General features: G+C 39.4%; 1 protein-coding gene across 2 annotated transcripts in view; it reads right to left on the reverse strand.

The window, feature by feature from the left end:
* The window catches only part of nlgn2a (neuroligin 2a), a 260,217-nt gene that overhangs the window by 68,160 nt on the left and 174,521 nt on the right, over positions 1-17,536 (reverse strand). For both annotated transcript variants that reach the window (XM_032583169.1, XM_032583168.1), the window contains one exon: positions 14,832-14,981. In XM_032583169.1, the coding sequence (XP_032439060.1) occupies positions 14,832-14,981 (150 nt within the window). The remainder of the gene's footprint in view (positions 1-14,831; positions 14,982-17,536) is intronic.

Here is a 17,536-nt window from a genome sequence, read left to right on the forward strand (position 1 = left end):
GCACTCCACAGCTGAGCAGACTGCAGCGGCTGAGCAAAGGAAAATATTAACTTCGTTCGGCGTGTCTGTGCCTGTGCACCCGCATGCATCCATCCACCACAGCGACAGCGTTTGAGGAACAAATAAACGCTCATTACCATCAGCTGCCTTTGTTTTAGTTCAGACGTGTGCGTGTCAGGCCTGCAGAAAACAAGCGCTGCCTTCCCTTTAGGTTAGTGAGCGCGGCTCGTTTGAGTCCGGCTGATTGGTGCCGGGGGTTGGTGCCTCTGCATAGGCTGATTAATTTGTTAATTAGCTCCAGCAGCACTTAATGAGATGCCCATACCTCTTCATCCTTCGTCAGGGGAGGAGAGCTGGAGTAGCGCAGGTGGATAACACTTAGACATCCTACACACACCTATGCATAGACATCCGATGTGTTTAGCAGGGAAATGAGCGCAATTCCTCCGACGTGTGAGGCTGTCAATTAAAACTGCAGGTGCTTAGAGAAGCTGGAAGTGGAAAGTAGATGCTCACAACAGTTCAGCAGATTTAAAGAAGGGATTCAGGCTCATAGGAAATCCACCGCACTCACACAACTCCGTGTATGAAATATAGAGCGTAAAATAACGGATAATTCATGTACAATCTGTGTAAGAAGGAAAAAATTGTGTCACTGTATACGGCTTAAAGCACTCAGGCGTCTTTGTAATGTCAATTATTGCTTTTGGTATAACTACTGCTGTTTATTCAGCATTTAGTCTGCTTATAGACACAGACAGTATAGGGTCACTTGCCTTTTACACACGCATGGACTTTAATTACATCCCAATCTCCGTACGATGGCTCTTATATAATAGTTTAATACCATTTGAGGAAACAGCAGCTTCAACTCTCTTGAAAGGATTTCCCCATGCTAGAGGGAATGTTTGACCATCCTTCCAGAAGTGAATATCTGAGGTTAGACACTAAAAGCTGCCGCATTCGCAGGAGTAATGCGCACACTCTGATCGCACTGTCCTACAGCCTACATTTCTCATGACAAATTCCTTAATTTCAATCTGAATGGATATTACCAAGAATATTACCTGTTTGGTGCCTGGTCCTGTTTCTTCTTCGGACACATAACATGTCTTGAAGGATTTAGTGTTCAGGTCACTAAAACAATAGGCCAAACCACAAGTCCTTAAGAACAGACTGAGTCTGTACTCTCTTCTTTATAAAACTTTTGACTCAATGCCTTGAGGCAATGCCGCTCTGGCAACTTCCAACCTCAGACTTGAATAGTGAAATATCACAAAGAGGCAACATTTACCAAACCATTTGTCTGAACTAATCCAAAGTCCAGCATGCTTTATAAACCTCAGATACTCTTTATCCTCGGTTCTTGATCCTCATCTGAAGACTATATGAAGTTTGGAGGTTCGTATCTAGTGGCTTTACAGACGGTGGTAAAATCTTAAACCTATGAGTCTGAGCATCCACTGACCCGCTCTCTGATTTTACTTAACCTACATCTTCCTTGTAGTCCAAAAAAAAAGACTTCCTTGAAATGCTTTAAAGTGGTCTTGATAACAGTTCCTCACGCTTCATGACGTGACCTTTGTGCTTCTCTGTGTGCAGAGAAAGTAGACTTTCTGGCAGTGAAGTGATATGGCTGTGTGAGGGAAGAAGCAGAAGCTGCTTGTGTTTTGGAGCAGGGCGGAGGTAGAGGAGCAGCAGGCAGAGGAGAGCAGGTGTAGCCTGGCTCCCACACCGCTTACAGCATCTGCTGCAGGGCCAGCCAGTTGCTATAATCGGCCCATGTTTGGCACTTATGTGTGCGTGGAGAAGAGTAACGTCCACAGATGAGTGACTACCTTTTCTCACTTCTCTCCCAGGGCTCCCTGTTCTTGTTTTGATCCGTCCAGCTCCCCCTCCTGCAGTCCCATTCTGTCTCATTTTATTATATGTGTGACAGCCAGTTGTCCTTTCACCTTATCCACCCCTGTCCCGTCAATCAGGGCTGCATGGACCAACAATGCCCTCAACATAAAGCAGCCCTGTCCTTGACCCCATCATTCGTCAAATGCAAATGATTTGCATTACTATTCAGATCGCCGGCAGGAATCCCACATGACTCACTCTGTCTCTCTCTCTCTCTCTGTGCAGGCCTCAGGTGTAGTGGTAGGTAGATTTGATAGGTTAATGCAGCAGTAATGTCGAGGTAAAAGGCTGAAACAGTCAGGGTTAGCAGAGATTGACGTCCAGCTGTGTCCCAGGTCAAAATCCATGGAAAGTGGAGGTAAAATGATCCCGTGTTGCTCTTGGGAATTCTTTGCCTCGTAGTTTTTTGTTCCCTACATTCCCTATTTGTCGAGCTTTCACAGGTGAGGCCTGTAAAGCAAAGTGTATTGTAGAGCACTTTCCTTTTTAGCAAATACTGGAATATCACATCTACGAGGCGAACATCCCCACTTTTCCTCATAATTATACACTTGTGAAAATCAGCTCCATTGTTTCCACTTCACATCTGTCTGTGGCCCATTGATAAATATATCAAAAAATTATTACATTATGGTCAAATTACAACTAAGCTGCACCATTAACAGATTAGTTTTTGAGAAAAGATGCATGTGGTCACCTTCCAGTCATCCATCGACTGTGACTGTGAGGAAACACACTGAAGGGTTTCAAATAAATGATCAAACATGAAGATAACCTTCAGATTTTTGATCCCAATTTATTAGGATCAGACAACAAATAACAGGGAACAAGACTTTAATTGGCTATAAAACAGTGGAGGCATGATCACGCTGCAGGGATGATTAGCTACTTTTACAAAAAGAAAATGTTGCAGGATTTCCACACAGACAGCTATTAGCAAACATAATTCTCCATCCATCCTTCAACTCTTGGGAATAACTGCAGTGCCATGCCTACTTGAGATGAAAGATTTCAAACAAGTGATCCAATATGAAGATAACCTTAATATTTTTGACAACAAGAAGCGGAAAAAACAAGACTGTCAAATCATAAAACACGGTGGAGGTAAGATGATGCTGTGGGGATGATTGGATGAAACTAGAAGGTTGTTATTTTCAGATCTAATTAATCATCCATACATCCCTCAACCCATCTGCCTAGTGCAGGAATATCTGTAAATTCATATTTAACTTTAATATTCTTACTTTAAAAGTAGGAACAAATAACCTACAACTATAAACTAAAATACAAAATTGTGTAATTTTGTGTAGTGACCCTTGAAGGATCAACGTCTAATAGCAACAATATTCAACTTTAAATATTCATGCTGCGTAATTAGAATAAACGGCATGAAAACAATCTAGTACATTAGGCTTAAAAGGGAAAAAGAAAACATAAATTGTACAAAGCGCCTTGCTGCTGTTTTGTTCACCAATATGTTTGTCGCTTTAGGAGAAGCTGTACAAATTAAACAATTTGCAGAAAAAATTAACTCAAGCTCCCCTTCCTTTTGTTCATTCAGTGCATTTCTTTCAGGAATACTGAGATCCGCTGGGAGGAAACGCAAGAAATCACTCAAGTAGCACAAAACTCAAATCAAAAGGGATTTATCTGCTGTTGCCGTCCAAGCAAATGTTCCTGTTTGAATAAAGCACCAGAGAAACCAACACGGAGCTAACAGAGCAGAGAAACATAAATGTAGAATTATGCCATATGTTAATTATTACGTCTTTATGTTGGCCGATCCAAACGGAGCTCAAAGGCGAACACAAACAGCACGGAGCGTCGCGGCAGACCTCGCATACTAATTCAAACTGCTTTCCTGTTTTTTTTTTTTCCTGCAGTGTTTACGCTCGCTGACAGGCTGTCTTTATGGGTGCCAGTATGTACGTTCAGACACACTGGGGATGCTATTCTGGCTCCCAAAACAACACCGCTGTCCCCCATGGGAGACGCGAGTCTCCCAGTTTGCCCCGTAGTGCCGAGCCGTGATTCAAACGCCTGTCATCTCGCTGTAATGATGATCCATCCGCAGCCATTACCAGCCCATGGTTTCTCACTTACAAAGCTGATTGTTTGACATGTGAAACATACATCAGCATAATCTACCCCATTAGTCAGTTTTTTTTATAAGAGCACCCACAGCAAATCAAGTGGAAAGGAGCGGGATAGAGGATGCTAAGGAGCACAAGACAGTTAGAGGGAACAAGAGACGTGAATAAATGTGGACAGAAAAGGAAGAATTTTATGGGATTTAATGGTACGGGTGTGTATAATGTTCACAAACATATTTTCTCTCCATTGGAGAGCAGTTTGGGTTTTGTTGCTTCAGAATGAGACATTTAAATTCATAAATAGTCCTCTTCCACTGAATCCTGCTCCTATTAAGTATTTATATTTGTGCAGCAGCCCAGAGCATACAAACTTAATCACAGCTCAACAGAAGCTATGTTTTGTTTTCGGTGTGTGTGTGTGTGTGTGGGTGTGTGGGGGTGTGTGTGTGTGTGTGTGTGCGTATTATATATTTTACATAGAGTTTGTCCATCTGACTGCTTACTTGAAACATAAACCATGTTTTCAGTCTGCTTTGACTTTCATTTATTAAAACTCTTATGTTATAAATATATCTGCTACATCTTCCATCTCACTTTGTCCTTTCATTTTATTTTAACTATAAAACTTAAACATCTTTGAATTCACTTTAATTCAATTCACTTTATTGAAAATAAAATGCACCAAAATGCAGGAGTCCAGCCACACTGCGGTAAAAAACGGAAAACGGAAAAACTCTGCAGCCAGCTTCCATTTGACTGACTTTAACAAATCTATATAAAATTTTAAATGCCGTTTTAATTCTACCAGTAAAATACTCTCTAACTCATATCTAAGTCATCAAAATTTAAAGCTTATTTTGAATTATGCTCTCTTATATCTGCATCTGCCCTGCTGGAGAAGAGTCAGCGAGTCGGTCCTGATCTCGGCATGCAATGATGCCGCCTCGATAAATATACAGCTTTGGAATAAAATAAGAGTCCACTGCACTGAACCCATTGAAAACCTCAAGGTTTTTCCATCAAATATTGATTCCTGAGTTAAAACATTAGTATTGTTGTTTCTAAACGAATACGATCTTGTTTTCTTTGCATTATTTGAAGTCTGAAAGCTCTGCATCTTTTTTGTTATGTTGACTATTTCTCATTTTCTACAAACAAATATAATTTTTTTGCTTGAAATTTCAGAAACATGTCAGTAGTTTATAGAATAAAAGAACAATGTTCATTTTACTCAAATATATACCGATAAAGAGTAAAATCAGAGAACTGATCATTTTAAGCAGTCTCTTAATTTTTTCCAGAGCTGTATATATTTATGTTAGTCTGTGTGTATTTATAGCAACACAAGATACTTTACAAGCAGGTTCAATTTAAATGTAGGTCTATTTAATTCACTTAGAACCAAAATAAATGTAATTCTTTGCAATGCGGTCTTGTCAGATAGCATCTAGATAAAATAACAACAGTGTCCTGCAATGACTTTCCAGGGCAGATCTTCAGTTTAATCTGACAGATTAAACCTAAAAGTGACTAACATTGACCAGACAAAATAGAGTTGTGAGCAGCTACTGCTACGTACTATTAACATAATATCACAAGATCAAGAGCAGGAAGAAGTCTGTAGATGTTTTAACTGAGTTAAAAATAACATTAAACGTTACATTTAGGGTATGACGTTCAAAGTAAAACAGCTCCTCTATAAGGACTTTACCAGCATTTAACCAAGATTAGAAGAAAATTCACTGTATGGAATAAATACAGAATAAACAACATGATTCAAGAAAAGTGTGAAGATGATCAGCTTTGAATATTTCAGTGTGAAGGGTTTTGTTTATCCACAGGGATGTAACACTTAAAGGTTGAAACTCTTTCATCCATGTTCTCTTTACATTCTGCATGAAACTCTGATGTGACTGTTTCATGATCCAGAGGAGCAAAACTACAGGAGGAAGTAGCAAAGAAACCAGGCTGGTTCAAAGGAGACGTGAGGTAAGAATAGATGATTTATACAGTTGGATTTTGATCCAGAGAGTCTAACGTATGAAAGAAAAACGGTCACTGAATGTGTTAGCGTGTGAACTTCACCTGCTCATGGGATTGCACGTGTGTGATGAAGGCCAGCCGACGTGCTAATCACCTCTCGGGGTATAGTAGAGCAGCCTGTCCTCGTTCTCAAAGTCACACGCCGTAGAACCCCACACACACACTCACTCACACTCTTAAGACACCGCAGTCCTCCTTCCACCCTCCTCACAATGAGTCAATAGGACTGTGCTCATCAATTCTGTCGAGGGTTGCTATGGAGACTGAGAACAGTGTGTGCGTCTTCGGTGGAGGCGTGTGTGTGTCGGTGTGTGTCTTAATATCTTCTCTGGTCCCGTCAGGTCACGTTTCATCCTGATTTCCCCTCGCGCACACATTAGAGACCCCCCGCCGAAGCCATGAGCAGGCGTTTCTCACATCCACACTCCTTGAATACCGATAGGAAAAGAACAGTGTGTGGGCGTGGGTGTGTGTGTGTGTGTGGGGGTGTGCGTGGGTGTGTGTGTGTGTGTGTGGTTGTGTGTCATAGTGACGTTGAGGATTCCTGAAGTCATACGTGTGCGTGTGCAGTCAGTGTTCAAAAGCCGGTTGCATTGCTGCAGTAGATCTCTGCAACATGCAGTTGAAGCGTTAGAGAGCATGCACGGCTGGCGTGTGCGTGGGGGCGTGTGTGTGTGTGGTGGGGGGGGTGCGGGGGTGTGTGTGTGTGCGACTGCATGATCAGAAAGCGGCTCTGCAGGTTTTATTTTTAGCATCACAGGCAAACTGAACCCCCCCTCCATCCTCTTCTCTCCCTCCCTCCCTCCCTCTCCTTTTGCTCTCTGCCCTCGCTCTTGTCTCAGCTCTCGCTCCATGCTGTGTGTATCTTGCTTCTGATCACAAGCGCTGTATGCTGAAGCTTCGGCGCTCGTCGCTAATGTCTGAATGAATGCAAGCTCTCACTTTCATCTCCCACATCAGAAGTGGCGGCATGTATAAAACCTTGCAGGGGTGGAGGTGACGTCTGAACTGTAAGCTTCCCTGTCGCTACGGCAGCCAAGGCAAGGTCAAGTGCTCAGTGGCCTGGTAAAGCTTTTCATTACATATTTAAATCCACCAAATTCCCCACAGAGACCGCCTGCTGCTCTCTGCCTCCTCCCTCCAAACTCGCCTTTTCTCTGTATTTTTATAAATTCGCATATGGACAGAATGAAGCGGGTCTCGCCGTCTGAGCGTCGCTGTGATGGGTAACATTTGCGTAATGGCAGCAGGGCTGCAGATGCAGCTGTTTGTGAGGATGCCAGCAGAAACAGGCAGGCGGGCAAAATACCACCTCCCTCAGTAAGCCAGATGGAAATCAAGACTCGGGTTTAGATTCACGCAAACTCAATTACCGCCATGCGCCTTGGGTCTATTGGATTGCCTTAAATTTTCAAATGCCTACTTCATCAAATACACACACAGACCAAGAGTGGAGAAATTACACTTTTAATGAACATCTACCTCAATACGACTCAAACATTACGTTCATTTTCAGTTTTATTCTTCTGCTAGAGCAGAAAATGAGAAATAAAAAGTCGGGTTAAAATTTATTTGGTTTGCTAAATAAAAAGGAAGAGAAGAAAAATGTGATTTCTCACACTTTGAGAGCAAAATAATTGCTAAAATAAATCATAGAAGTCATCATATAAGACTGCAAAAAAAGAAAACATTAATCACCAGCCTCGCCTGCTGTTAGTGGTGTTCCCCAAGGCTTATTACTAGGCCCCCTTTTGTTTATTGTCTTTTTCTACATATATTTGCCACACTTTTAGGATTCCCCTTTTTTTAGATTATTTTATTTATAATTTCATAAAGATAACATATAAACAGAACAAACAAACAACAAGTCAACAAAAATTACGACAAAAAAGTACTTCCCACTAAAAAAAATAAAACGTTAAAAAGGAGTGGGAGGCGTCACTGCACATTGTGACAAATAGGAACTGAAAAAGAAAACTGATGTTAAATATTTGAGGCAAGAGATGCATCTAGATAAAGTAGGTAAGGATCCCAAATCTTCAAAAAGATTTTTTCATTAGATTATATGTATTTTTTTCAAGGGGAATGCAACTAATAGGACTTTAATGCTTGAGTTGATGAAACTCAACTGTGTGAAGAAACAGAAAACAAAATCTGTTTTGGATAAATTTGTTAAATTGCTGCCATTTTATTGTCAATAAATAAGGTTATGAGTTTAGGCGTCCTTTTTGTTAGCACCTCAGATTTTGAGAATCAGAAAAACATCATCCTTACCGTTCTTATTCTCAGTAAACAAGCAGCTATAAATGTAGAAGAATATGCGCTGGTTAAATCTTTATATTCAGACAGACTTCAACAGGCAGCTGCTTGTTGCCACGACTCCCATCCTCCAACAACTTCCCTGCTTTCTGCGAAACACAATATTGATTTCAAGGCTCTTGTAACTTTCAAGTCTCTCGTAATCCTCTGCATATTGTTACTGTTCCACCTGTCGAGTGGAGCCTTGTCTTTGGAAATCTCTGACATAATATAATATACTTTAATGTCCATGAAACGTACATGAAATGGAGCATTTTCTACAGCATCTAGCAAGAAAAGATGATGCAGATATAGATTCCAAGAGCAGAAAAAGCAAAAATGAATCTTTGTGAATGCATCAAATTTATAACCCTCTCCTTTTTTACTGTCTTCAAAGCAAACATTTTTAATATTGCTTATATTTCATTTTATATCAGTGATATCTTGTATTTATTTACATTTTCATGTTGTGTTGACTATGTTCATGAGTGCTTGTATTATCAATTTGACCTTAATCGACGTCCTTGGATGTCTAAAAATGATGAATATAAATAACATTTATTATCTTTCGTATGCTTATTTGTAATTGTGTTATTATTGTCACCACAATGACCTCGAACAGTGATTGTGAACTCTGTCTCCAGCTTGTGAAGATGAAAGATCCAGTCGGGTTTAGAGGTTTGTGAAAGCCTCCAGGCTGAGCTTGGAGGCAGAGCTGTGATGAAGCTGCATCGCCTTCAAAAAATACAATTAAACAGAAAAAAGGGGAACTGGAGGACATGTTTGAGCAGCTGCAATCACTGATGCAACGATCACAACGTGAACAAATCAGCAGGGTAACTATTTCTACATGTATTTATTATTGATAGCTGCATAAAATTTGGCTGTATCATCTAGTAAAATGCATATAAGTGTTTATAAATCATAGACTTGAAGAGAGTTTGTTATTAGATGATCGAGGGAGAAGCCAAAAGCGGATAAAATGACAAAACCTACGGTATATCTTTATTATCTTTTTGAACACCATGACAGGAACAACGGTGAATATTTAGGTAAAATATTCAAATTTAAATATTAAACTTGAATCTTCCGTATTTAAGAAGGTGATGCAGCTATTCCATTCAGATAGAAGCATTTTAAAATCCTTTATAACTTGTTTGTTGACTATACTGTGCAAACCTTGGATTCCAAATAGTTTAATTACTTTGTAAAAGTACTAAAGGTAAGACGGGAAGGGTAAAGGAGGAAGGACTGATGATTTTTGGACGAAGATCAAGGCGGATTTTCAAGTAAGTAGGACGAGCCTGAACCCCCATTGGGAAGAGTGAAAAAAAAAGGATATTTGGAGGTGAAACTGGAGGAAGAGTTGAGCAGAAATCTGTGGAATGAGAAGCTTTTATACTGAAGGGTGAAGTTGGTAGTGGGCAAGGTTTGGCTGCGGTTTCCAATTAATCCTTCCCTCTAAACTGAACGCAAATGTCAATAGAAAATCTGCAGTGAGTTTAAATCTCTAAATTAATTAACCTTACAGACAAAGCGACTGTATTCAGTTTAAGACTGATACTCGATGGCCACGACTATTAAACACAACTTGGTTAGATTCCTGTCTGTCTCTAAACATTAAATAGTCACTATTTATTCCGTGTGAGTTTTCTCACGCCTGTATCAATAGTTCCCGCCTTGCCTTTCCAAATCAGCATGTCGGATTGCTGAGGCAAGAACGGCAAACAGCAGAAACCGTCACATGGCGTCTCTGCAGAGCGGACATTGATATGCATGAGTTCGCGCAGACACACGTGCTCAAAGAAAACCAGCGTTCAACACACACAAAACGCACATTTCCAACCCCTCACACTGACTCCTCTGTCTCTGTCAAAGGAAAATGGAATCCATCACATACAGGATGCATGGGGGTGAAAGATTACTCACATTTCTCCCAATCAGAGCCAAATTGCTCTGGATGGCTCTCGTATTTGGAAGATAGAGCTGGCTCTGTCTTTGCATGCAAATAACAAAGTCGGCCTCTCAATTTGCTTTCCCCTTGACTTAAAGAACGTGTTGAAGGACTGTCACTGAGTCTGAAAACGTTAGGAATCGTTAAGGAAAGCAATTGACGCTGCACAAGCAGATCATACTGCAGAAATTTGCTCATCAAAATAAGATGCAAGCTGGAAGGTAGGACTCCTGCCTTGCAGCAAAAAGGTTGTGAGTTTGAATCTCTGCATGAAGTCTGAATGTTCTCAGAAAGGCAGATAGAGGAACTGGATGTTGTTTTTAGGTTGTTTTTTATTTGTTTTTTTGAAGACACAAAAAAAGCATTCAGATTCCTCTTTTTCCTTAGGATTACTGCAAACATCAAACCTCATAAAGAGAATCTCTAAAATCTGCATGACTGAGTTCTGTGGAGGAAATCTGTCTTATCAACACATTTAGTGGCAATTAGCGTCAGCCACAAATGGATTAAAGCATCGACAGAACCCTGAAACGAATGATGCAGTCTTCTGACTTCATGCAACAACATTTCATTCTTGTGGTTTGGGAAGTAATTTCAAAGGACCAGAAGGCATTAAAGGCATGTTGGAAGTAAGGTCTTCAAAAAAGACAGCAGTCTCTTACTGAAGCCGCTGTACGTTTTGATGTAGTAACAAGTCCAGGTCTCCTTCTGCTCAGGAAGTTTCTCTACGTTGAGCAGGTCAACCAACAACTGTCATTGTTCCAAAATTCAGAAAGTAAACCAGACATATTATTTTAATTACGACTTTACTAGTTTGGTTTTCAGACCATAATTTGAATAAGCCTTGTAAACATTAAGACAAGTACAAATCACCTAGAATGTGTGATGGATAGGAGTGAAGCAGGAGCGTTTATCGAGCGCTGCACTTGTTACACTCTAATAAACGTTGACATCTTTCTTTCTTTCTTTCTTTCTTGCTTTCCTTCCTCTTCAAGGTAAGCTGCCAACTCCTCCATTTAGACTATAATAAGTAGATTAACACAACTTTATATTGTTTAGTTTTCTCTATGCTGGATTGTTGGCTTATTAAACGCACTGCAGAAGCCTGAGCCCGACCACCAAGCAAGTCATTTTGGCCCGACTCGGTCCGAATTTCAGGTTGGTCTAAACTCTACTGAAAGTCAGCAGTGCTGAAACTGCAGCATCCGAGGTTTTAAACAGTAAATTGTGATAAACGTTCCCAACGATCTGCACCTGTTAACATAAACTAGCAAAATGTGAATGTTATCAACGTTGGAAACCGACAAAATTGTGTTTAAAGGAAGGATGTCAGCTCTCAAACTAAATAAACTGAAACACTTTGTCACATCTAACTGTGTTTATGTTCCAATGTTCATTTGAAAACGTTCATTTCCAGTCAGCCCCATTCTACAATCACAGCCAAAACTTTGGAAGATTTTGCAGAAAAGAAAATCTTTTGCATAAAATCAACAACAGTATCAAACAAAAACCTTCGGATCGCTCAAAATTAGACAAAATTATTTATAACGGATAAGAATAAAAGTGTGTCAGCAGGTTCTGCTCAGCCTCGTCTGTCTGAAGACGCTTCTAAAAGAAATCTCAGTTTGAACAACCAGAGCAAACACAAACACTGTAAAACATTTCAAAGTGGTTTAACTTGAAAATGAAAGTGCACCTGCTGCCTTGAAAATGCAACGTAAGTCGACGAGAAAATTTTTTTGGTTTTAACAGACATTAAAGTTCATGAAGTTGATTTAACAACAAGAGACAAGTCATCTAAACATTGTTTTTTAAGTTAATTAATCTTGAATTGAGTTTTGACTTAATGCTGCAATTTAAACCAAATAATTATTTCACAATTTGCAAGAAAGAATTTGCCCTCACCTCAATAAAGAGCCACAATTCTCTATTATTTTACTCACAATGCTAAAATAACAAACTATTTTACTTTAGAATAATTTAAATTCTTGTTTCAAATTGTATGAAGAAAATTTCTGAGCTAACAATGAATTTTATTAAGCAGCACAACAAATTCTGCTCAGAAGCATTTAGTGTGAACAGGACGTTAAAATAAACATTTGGTTTAATAAAAACACAAACATGTAACACACTTCCATCCCAGGATTCATAAACATGACGCTTTTTTAAGTGCTAACCTGAAAACTCCAGTTCATTCAACTCTTGGAGGTTTGACAAAATTAATAAAAAGTTAACACAACTTACTACTTTAAGTTTGTCTTTCGCAAACTCACACATTTAGGTTCAAAATCTAAAACTTGCTAAATTTATTTCACTTACAGAGTAGAAGATAGTAGGCACAACTAAATGTGAGTCAAATGTTTTACAGTGAATAGGACTGAGAAACGGGTCGATACTCTGACGCTGTCGCCATCTCAACATCTGCACTCCTGCGCTCTGGATCCCAGCTAATAATCACATTACACATGGCATTTTCCTTAAAAAAAGGCTTTGAATTTAATAATGAAGGACTGCAAACCAAACACTTTGGATAATTACATGCAAATGAAAATGTGTCACCACTATAAAAGCAGGGTAAGTGCTGCAAAAACAATTCAATGTTCTTTAAGAGCAGCACCAAACAAATCTGAGACTGGCAGCTTCTTTCTTCTCCCCTCTCTGTTTTTTCTGGAAACAGCTTCCAGGAGCCCACTCTCTTTACAGTTAATGAAATATCTAATGCACTTAGTTTCTTTTGCTTCGCACCTGCCTCCTCAGAGGCATGTTCCTCCTCTCGCAGCTAAATTACTTGATCTCAATGGAGCGAGACAGACTGCGGTGAGCAACAAACGGGCGGGGAAGGCGAGTACTTCCAGCGCAGAGATGACGAGCTCATGGAGGAGCTGCTAGACAAAACCTTCTCGCCTTTTGAATACGGCCAATCTGAGATTGAGCAGAGCAGGCTGGTTGTTGTTTGCAACGTTTGGCCCGTAAAGCCTCCCTCAACACACGTCCCCAATCCATCAGTTTCCCTCTCTCTACGTCAAGAACAACAACAAAACCGAGACCTAAACGACTCTCCGGGGGTATTCCCTGCTTTCTTTTTAACATCCTGGCTCTTTTTAGAGAGACATTTACAGCTATTTAGGGACTGGTGATGTTAAAATTATTTATAAGATGTATTTCTGTGTCTGATTCACATCCCGTTGACCTGCTTTACATTCCAGCCCATGAAGCAATTTCTGTGACCAGCACCATGAAGCAGATAATGCAGCTGCTTCATAGATATCAAAATTAAAGCCACTTCATAGAAGATAGCAGCGGAGGCCAGAGTGTATTTAAGGTCAGGAATATTTGCCCTTACAGCGCATGGTCGCATTAAACAAATGTCAGCTAGTGAACCTTATCGAATTAAAGCTGAAAGGTCATAACATGAGACTACCACTAAAGGTTAAATATTTAGTGAGTTAGAACTGTACCAGCAGCAACATTGTTACCGACAGAAGATAAAGCTTGCATTAAAAGTGACTGAGTTTTGACTTGTGTATCTAAAATTCAAAACCAAGCAACATTTTTGTCCTTCCTTATTCCCAGACTAATTACATTATGATATATATATACTGTACATACAGTATATATACTGTACATGTATATATATGTATATGATTATAATAATTAGAATTATGTGTTTTCCAGGCACATAGTACCATTTTATAGCATAATCAAGTGACTATGTTAACCTCAGTTGTTATAAAAATTGAGGTTTTACTTCTTAATTTAATGCCCTGAAATTGGGTCTCTGTCTCTTTAAAAACTCCTGCTCTCTCTGAAACTCCGCCTTCAGGAAGTCGTCACAACATGGCTCCTCTATTGACCCAATAACAAAGTTTTTACCAGCATTTCACTGAGAAGTAGCTCCTATGATGAGCTCAGCAGAAGCTCAGTTTCACCAGGTGTTTGCTAATTGCTGCTGGCTAGTCTGATGGAGCCGAGTGGGGGAGTCACTGAGGAGTGCTGCTTTTTGCACGGCTGTGATGGAGATTAAATGATTTCTCAAAGCTGCATTAAAGAATCACGGCAACAATACAGGTTTGTTTTTGATATAACATTAAAACATGTCAATTTTCCATAGCACTGCCCCTTTAAAAGGTCCTAATCAAAGGTTCTGAAAGACTTTTGGAAGTGTTTTAAAAGCTAATTAGAAATGTGGGAGGAATCCCATTCCTTTGAAAAGAAAGAGTTGAAGTAAATCTTCAACAAACTTCTTTAATTACACAATCAGAGCCTTTAGAAAGAAATATTCAGCTGCTGATAGAATGAGCAGTTATGATCAATGTCTGCACTGGCTGTCATTAAACTGATGCATTTTTATTAAAGTCATCCATCATCAGCGTAATCAATGCAGATGAAAGATGCTTGGTCTGCTGTGAGAAACCGTCTGCTGTGTTCTCATACATAACTGATGAGCAAACAGGGGGCGAATAAGCGAACGAACGCGTTGATGTGTGTGGATTGTTACGAACGGGAACGCCCGCGGGGGGGTTTGACGGATCACTCACCGAGCACGCCCAGTCGGTAGTTCATGGTCACCACGATCACGTTGCCGTAGGCGGCGAGGACGCTGGCGTCAAACATGTTCCCGGTGCCCTCCATGTACGAGCCGCCGTGAATGAACAGCATGACGGGCTTCTTCCTGCGATCGCGGATATCTGCACACACAAAACACACCAAGGGTAAGGAGCGGAGCGCCTGAAGAAGTCAATAAATGTGTTTATACTTCCTGTTTGATCAAACATGTTGGGCTGTAATAAATTAACAGCAAATCGTTCAGGTGAACGAACAAATGAATCTTTCCTCCTACTGGATGTCAGTGCTAGAAAATGGATCTTTAATGTACTTGGAGCACCTTTTAATGTCACAACGCCTGCAGGAAAACATTTGCTGAAAAGTCTTGACTGACAGTAATGAAAGAGAAATGTTGTCAACAAGCCCACGGGGAGAACTAAGTACACCCTAAAGATGGGGCAGAATTTAAAACGAAAAGAAGCAACCAGCTGTTGCTAATGAAAATTATCAGCAGGTTAGAAAAGCTCTAGGAAAACAAAAGGTTTATGAGTTTTCTACACAGAAGCGTGGTTAAAGTTCAACTAGTTTATCTTAACGATTAATTAATAAGCTTTCAATTTGTTTAAAATGTTTGGGCAGACTGTCTGTCCATAACGGGCTAACGTTTTCATATCTGAATAAGAATGACATTACATATTACTATTATTTTGTGTCTACTGTATTAAATACCGAAAGAAAATTGTGGTTCTTTTACTAAACTAGGATATATTTATAAATGTAACAAAAGACGAACCTTTTAGGTTTCTGAAAGAGAAAAATAAAAGATGAAAAAAGTAAAATATGTGAAGCACTTAATTCCCAATAAACAAAGAAACGTTCATACAGACGTACCATCAGTGGTTTCTCTTGAAGGAATGTTAAAATGCTTTAACTCACGTCAGGACAGCTCTCAAAATCAACCCAGCACTATGTTTTTTTTTTCATCATCATTTTAGTTTTTCTCTGCTATTCCCTCCGTTTTTCTGTCACATCATCGTCGCTTTTAGCACATCAGTCATTTTTGAAGTAGAAGTTGACGCAGCTCGGCTGAAAGAGTCCTAAGATAACTTTAGTAGCTTATTAGGTGTTTATATTTCGAAACAGAATAAAGTGAATTTGGATCCTAAACTGGAATCTGGAATTTAGTGTAGCGCCGCTTCAGGGTGACCAGCGGCGCCTTCTGCTGGTCGGCGGTCAATCTAGATTACTAAAAGAAGGTCTAAATGGACATAGTTAATCGATTGGAACTAATTTTGATTTTTAAAAATCATTAAGTAACAATTAATTGTAAGTTGATTAATTGTATGTATCCCTAATCCAGTGTAAACAGCACAGAGGCAGAACGATGTCCAAGTTGACCTTAGACTCCTTCAGTCTGAGAAAGATTATAAGCAGAGAAGGACAGAGTACATAATATTTTACTAAAGTAAGATTACCACTAAATCAACAAATTTCTACTCAAGCTAAAGTAAAAAGTAGTCATCCAAGAAATTGCTCAAGAGTAAAAAAGTATTTGGTAAAAAGTTAACTCAAGAGTGTTGATCAAAATGATCAATCTTTTAATATTTAAAAATGACAAAACCAGACAAACCAAAATATAAAGTTAAGTGAAGATTTTGGTATTTTAAGGACAAAATTGACAATAATTCAAATAAGTAACAAAATTATTAAATCTTTCAATAAGAAACTTATGAAACTTTAACAAAAACTGCAGGTGAGTGTCTGTTTCTGGTGAATTTTGGCAAAACCATGTTTGTTTTTCATTCAGTTGGGAAGAAAATCCAGAAATGTTACTCAAGTAAGAGTAGAAATACTTCCTAATAAAATTACTCAAGTAAAACTAAACAGTACAGCATAGTAAAAATATTCCTAAAAGTATTTTTTTCTTCTTCAAAAAAGTTACTCAAGTAAAGTTATTACCCGGCTCCGGCTGTAAGAACATGTTCACGGCTTCTTCTCCACAGGATTCAGTTAACATTAAAGATTGTGACAGCACAACAACTATGGCCTGTTGTCAGGGTTACCAGACGAAGTGTAGTGTCTGAAAGCGCATTAAATCTTAAGGCCTCAGGTGCAAATATATCTAAGACAGAGCCTAAAGCTAAGAGTGACCAAAATGGCAAAGCATGGATGTCTAACAGCGCTTAAAGGCAGTCAAAGCTACACACTAAAGTCTGCAGAGAAAACCGCTGCTGCATGACTGGAGCTGCATGTTTAAAGGTAATGACGCAGAATATGGGAGAAATGTGTATGTGCGCCTGTGTTCATGTGTTTCTGCAAAGATATTCTCTACAATTCGACTCTTGGTTGAACCGAAACAGATGCTAACATGAGCTTGTTTCAAATAAATCATCCTTCATTCAAATAAGTCAAGAGTTTTTGTTGGAATATTCTCACATAGGCTTATTTAAAGGTGAGCAAATCATCTTTAATACACGTCAAAAGTCTCTTCTTTTGTTTAAAAGAACAAGGCAGCATGACTAAGATTCACAACGTTGCTTCTTAATGAAACTCCTTATACAAACTGTCAAGAATGGCGGCGGAAAGGTGATGATTTGGGCTTGTTCTGCAGTGAAGTCTTCTGTATGCTAACAGCTGAAGCTTGGCTTAAACTGGGCCATAGACTGGACAAAGATCCCAAACATAGAACAGAATTACT

Source organism: Xiphophorus hellerii, chromosome 14 (assembly GCF_003331165.1).
Source record: "Xiphophorus hellerii strain 12219 chromosome 14, Xiphophorus_hellerii-4.1, whole genome shotgun sequence".
Classification (NCBI taxonomy): Eukaryota; Metazoa; Chordata; class Actinopteri; order Cyprinodontiformes; family Poeciliidae; genus Xiphophorus; species Xiphophorus hellerii.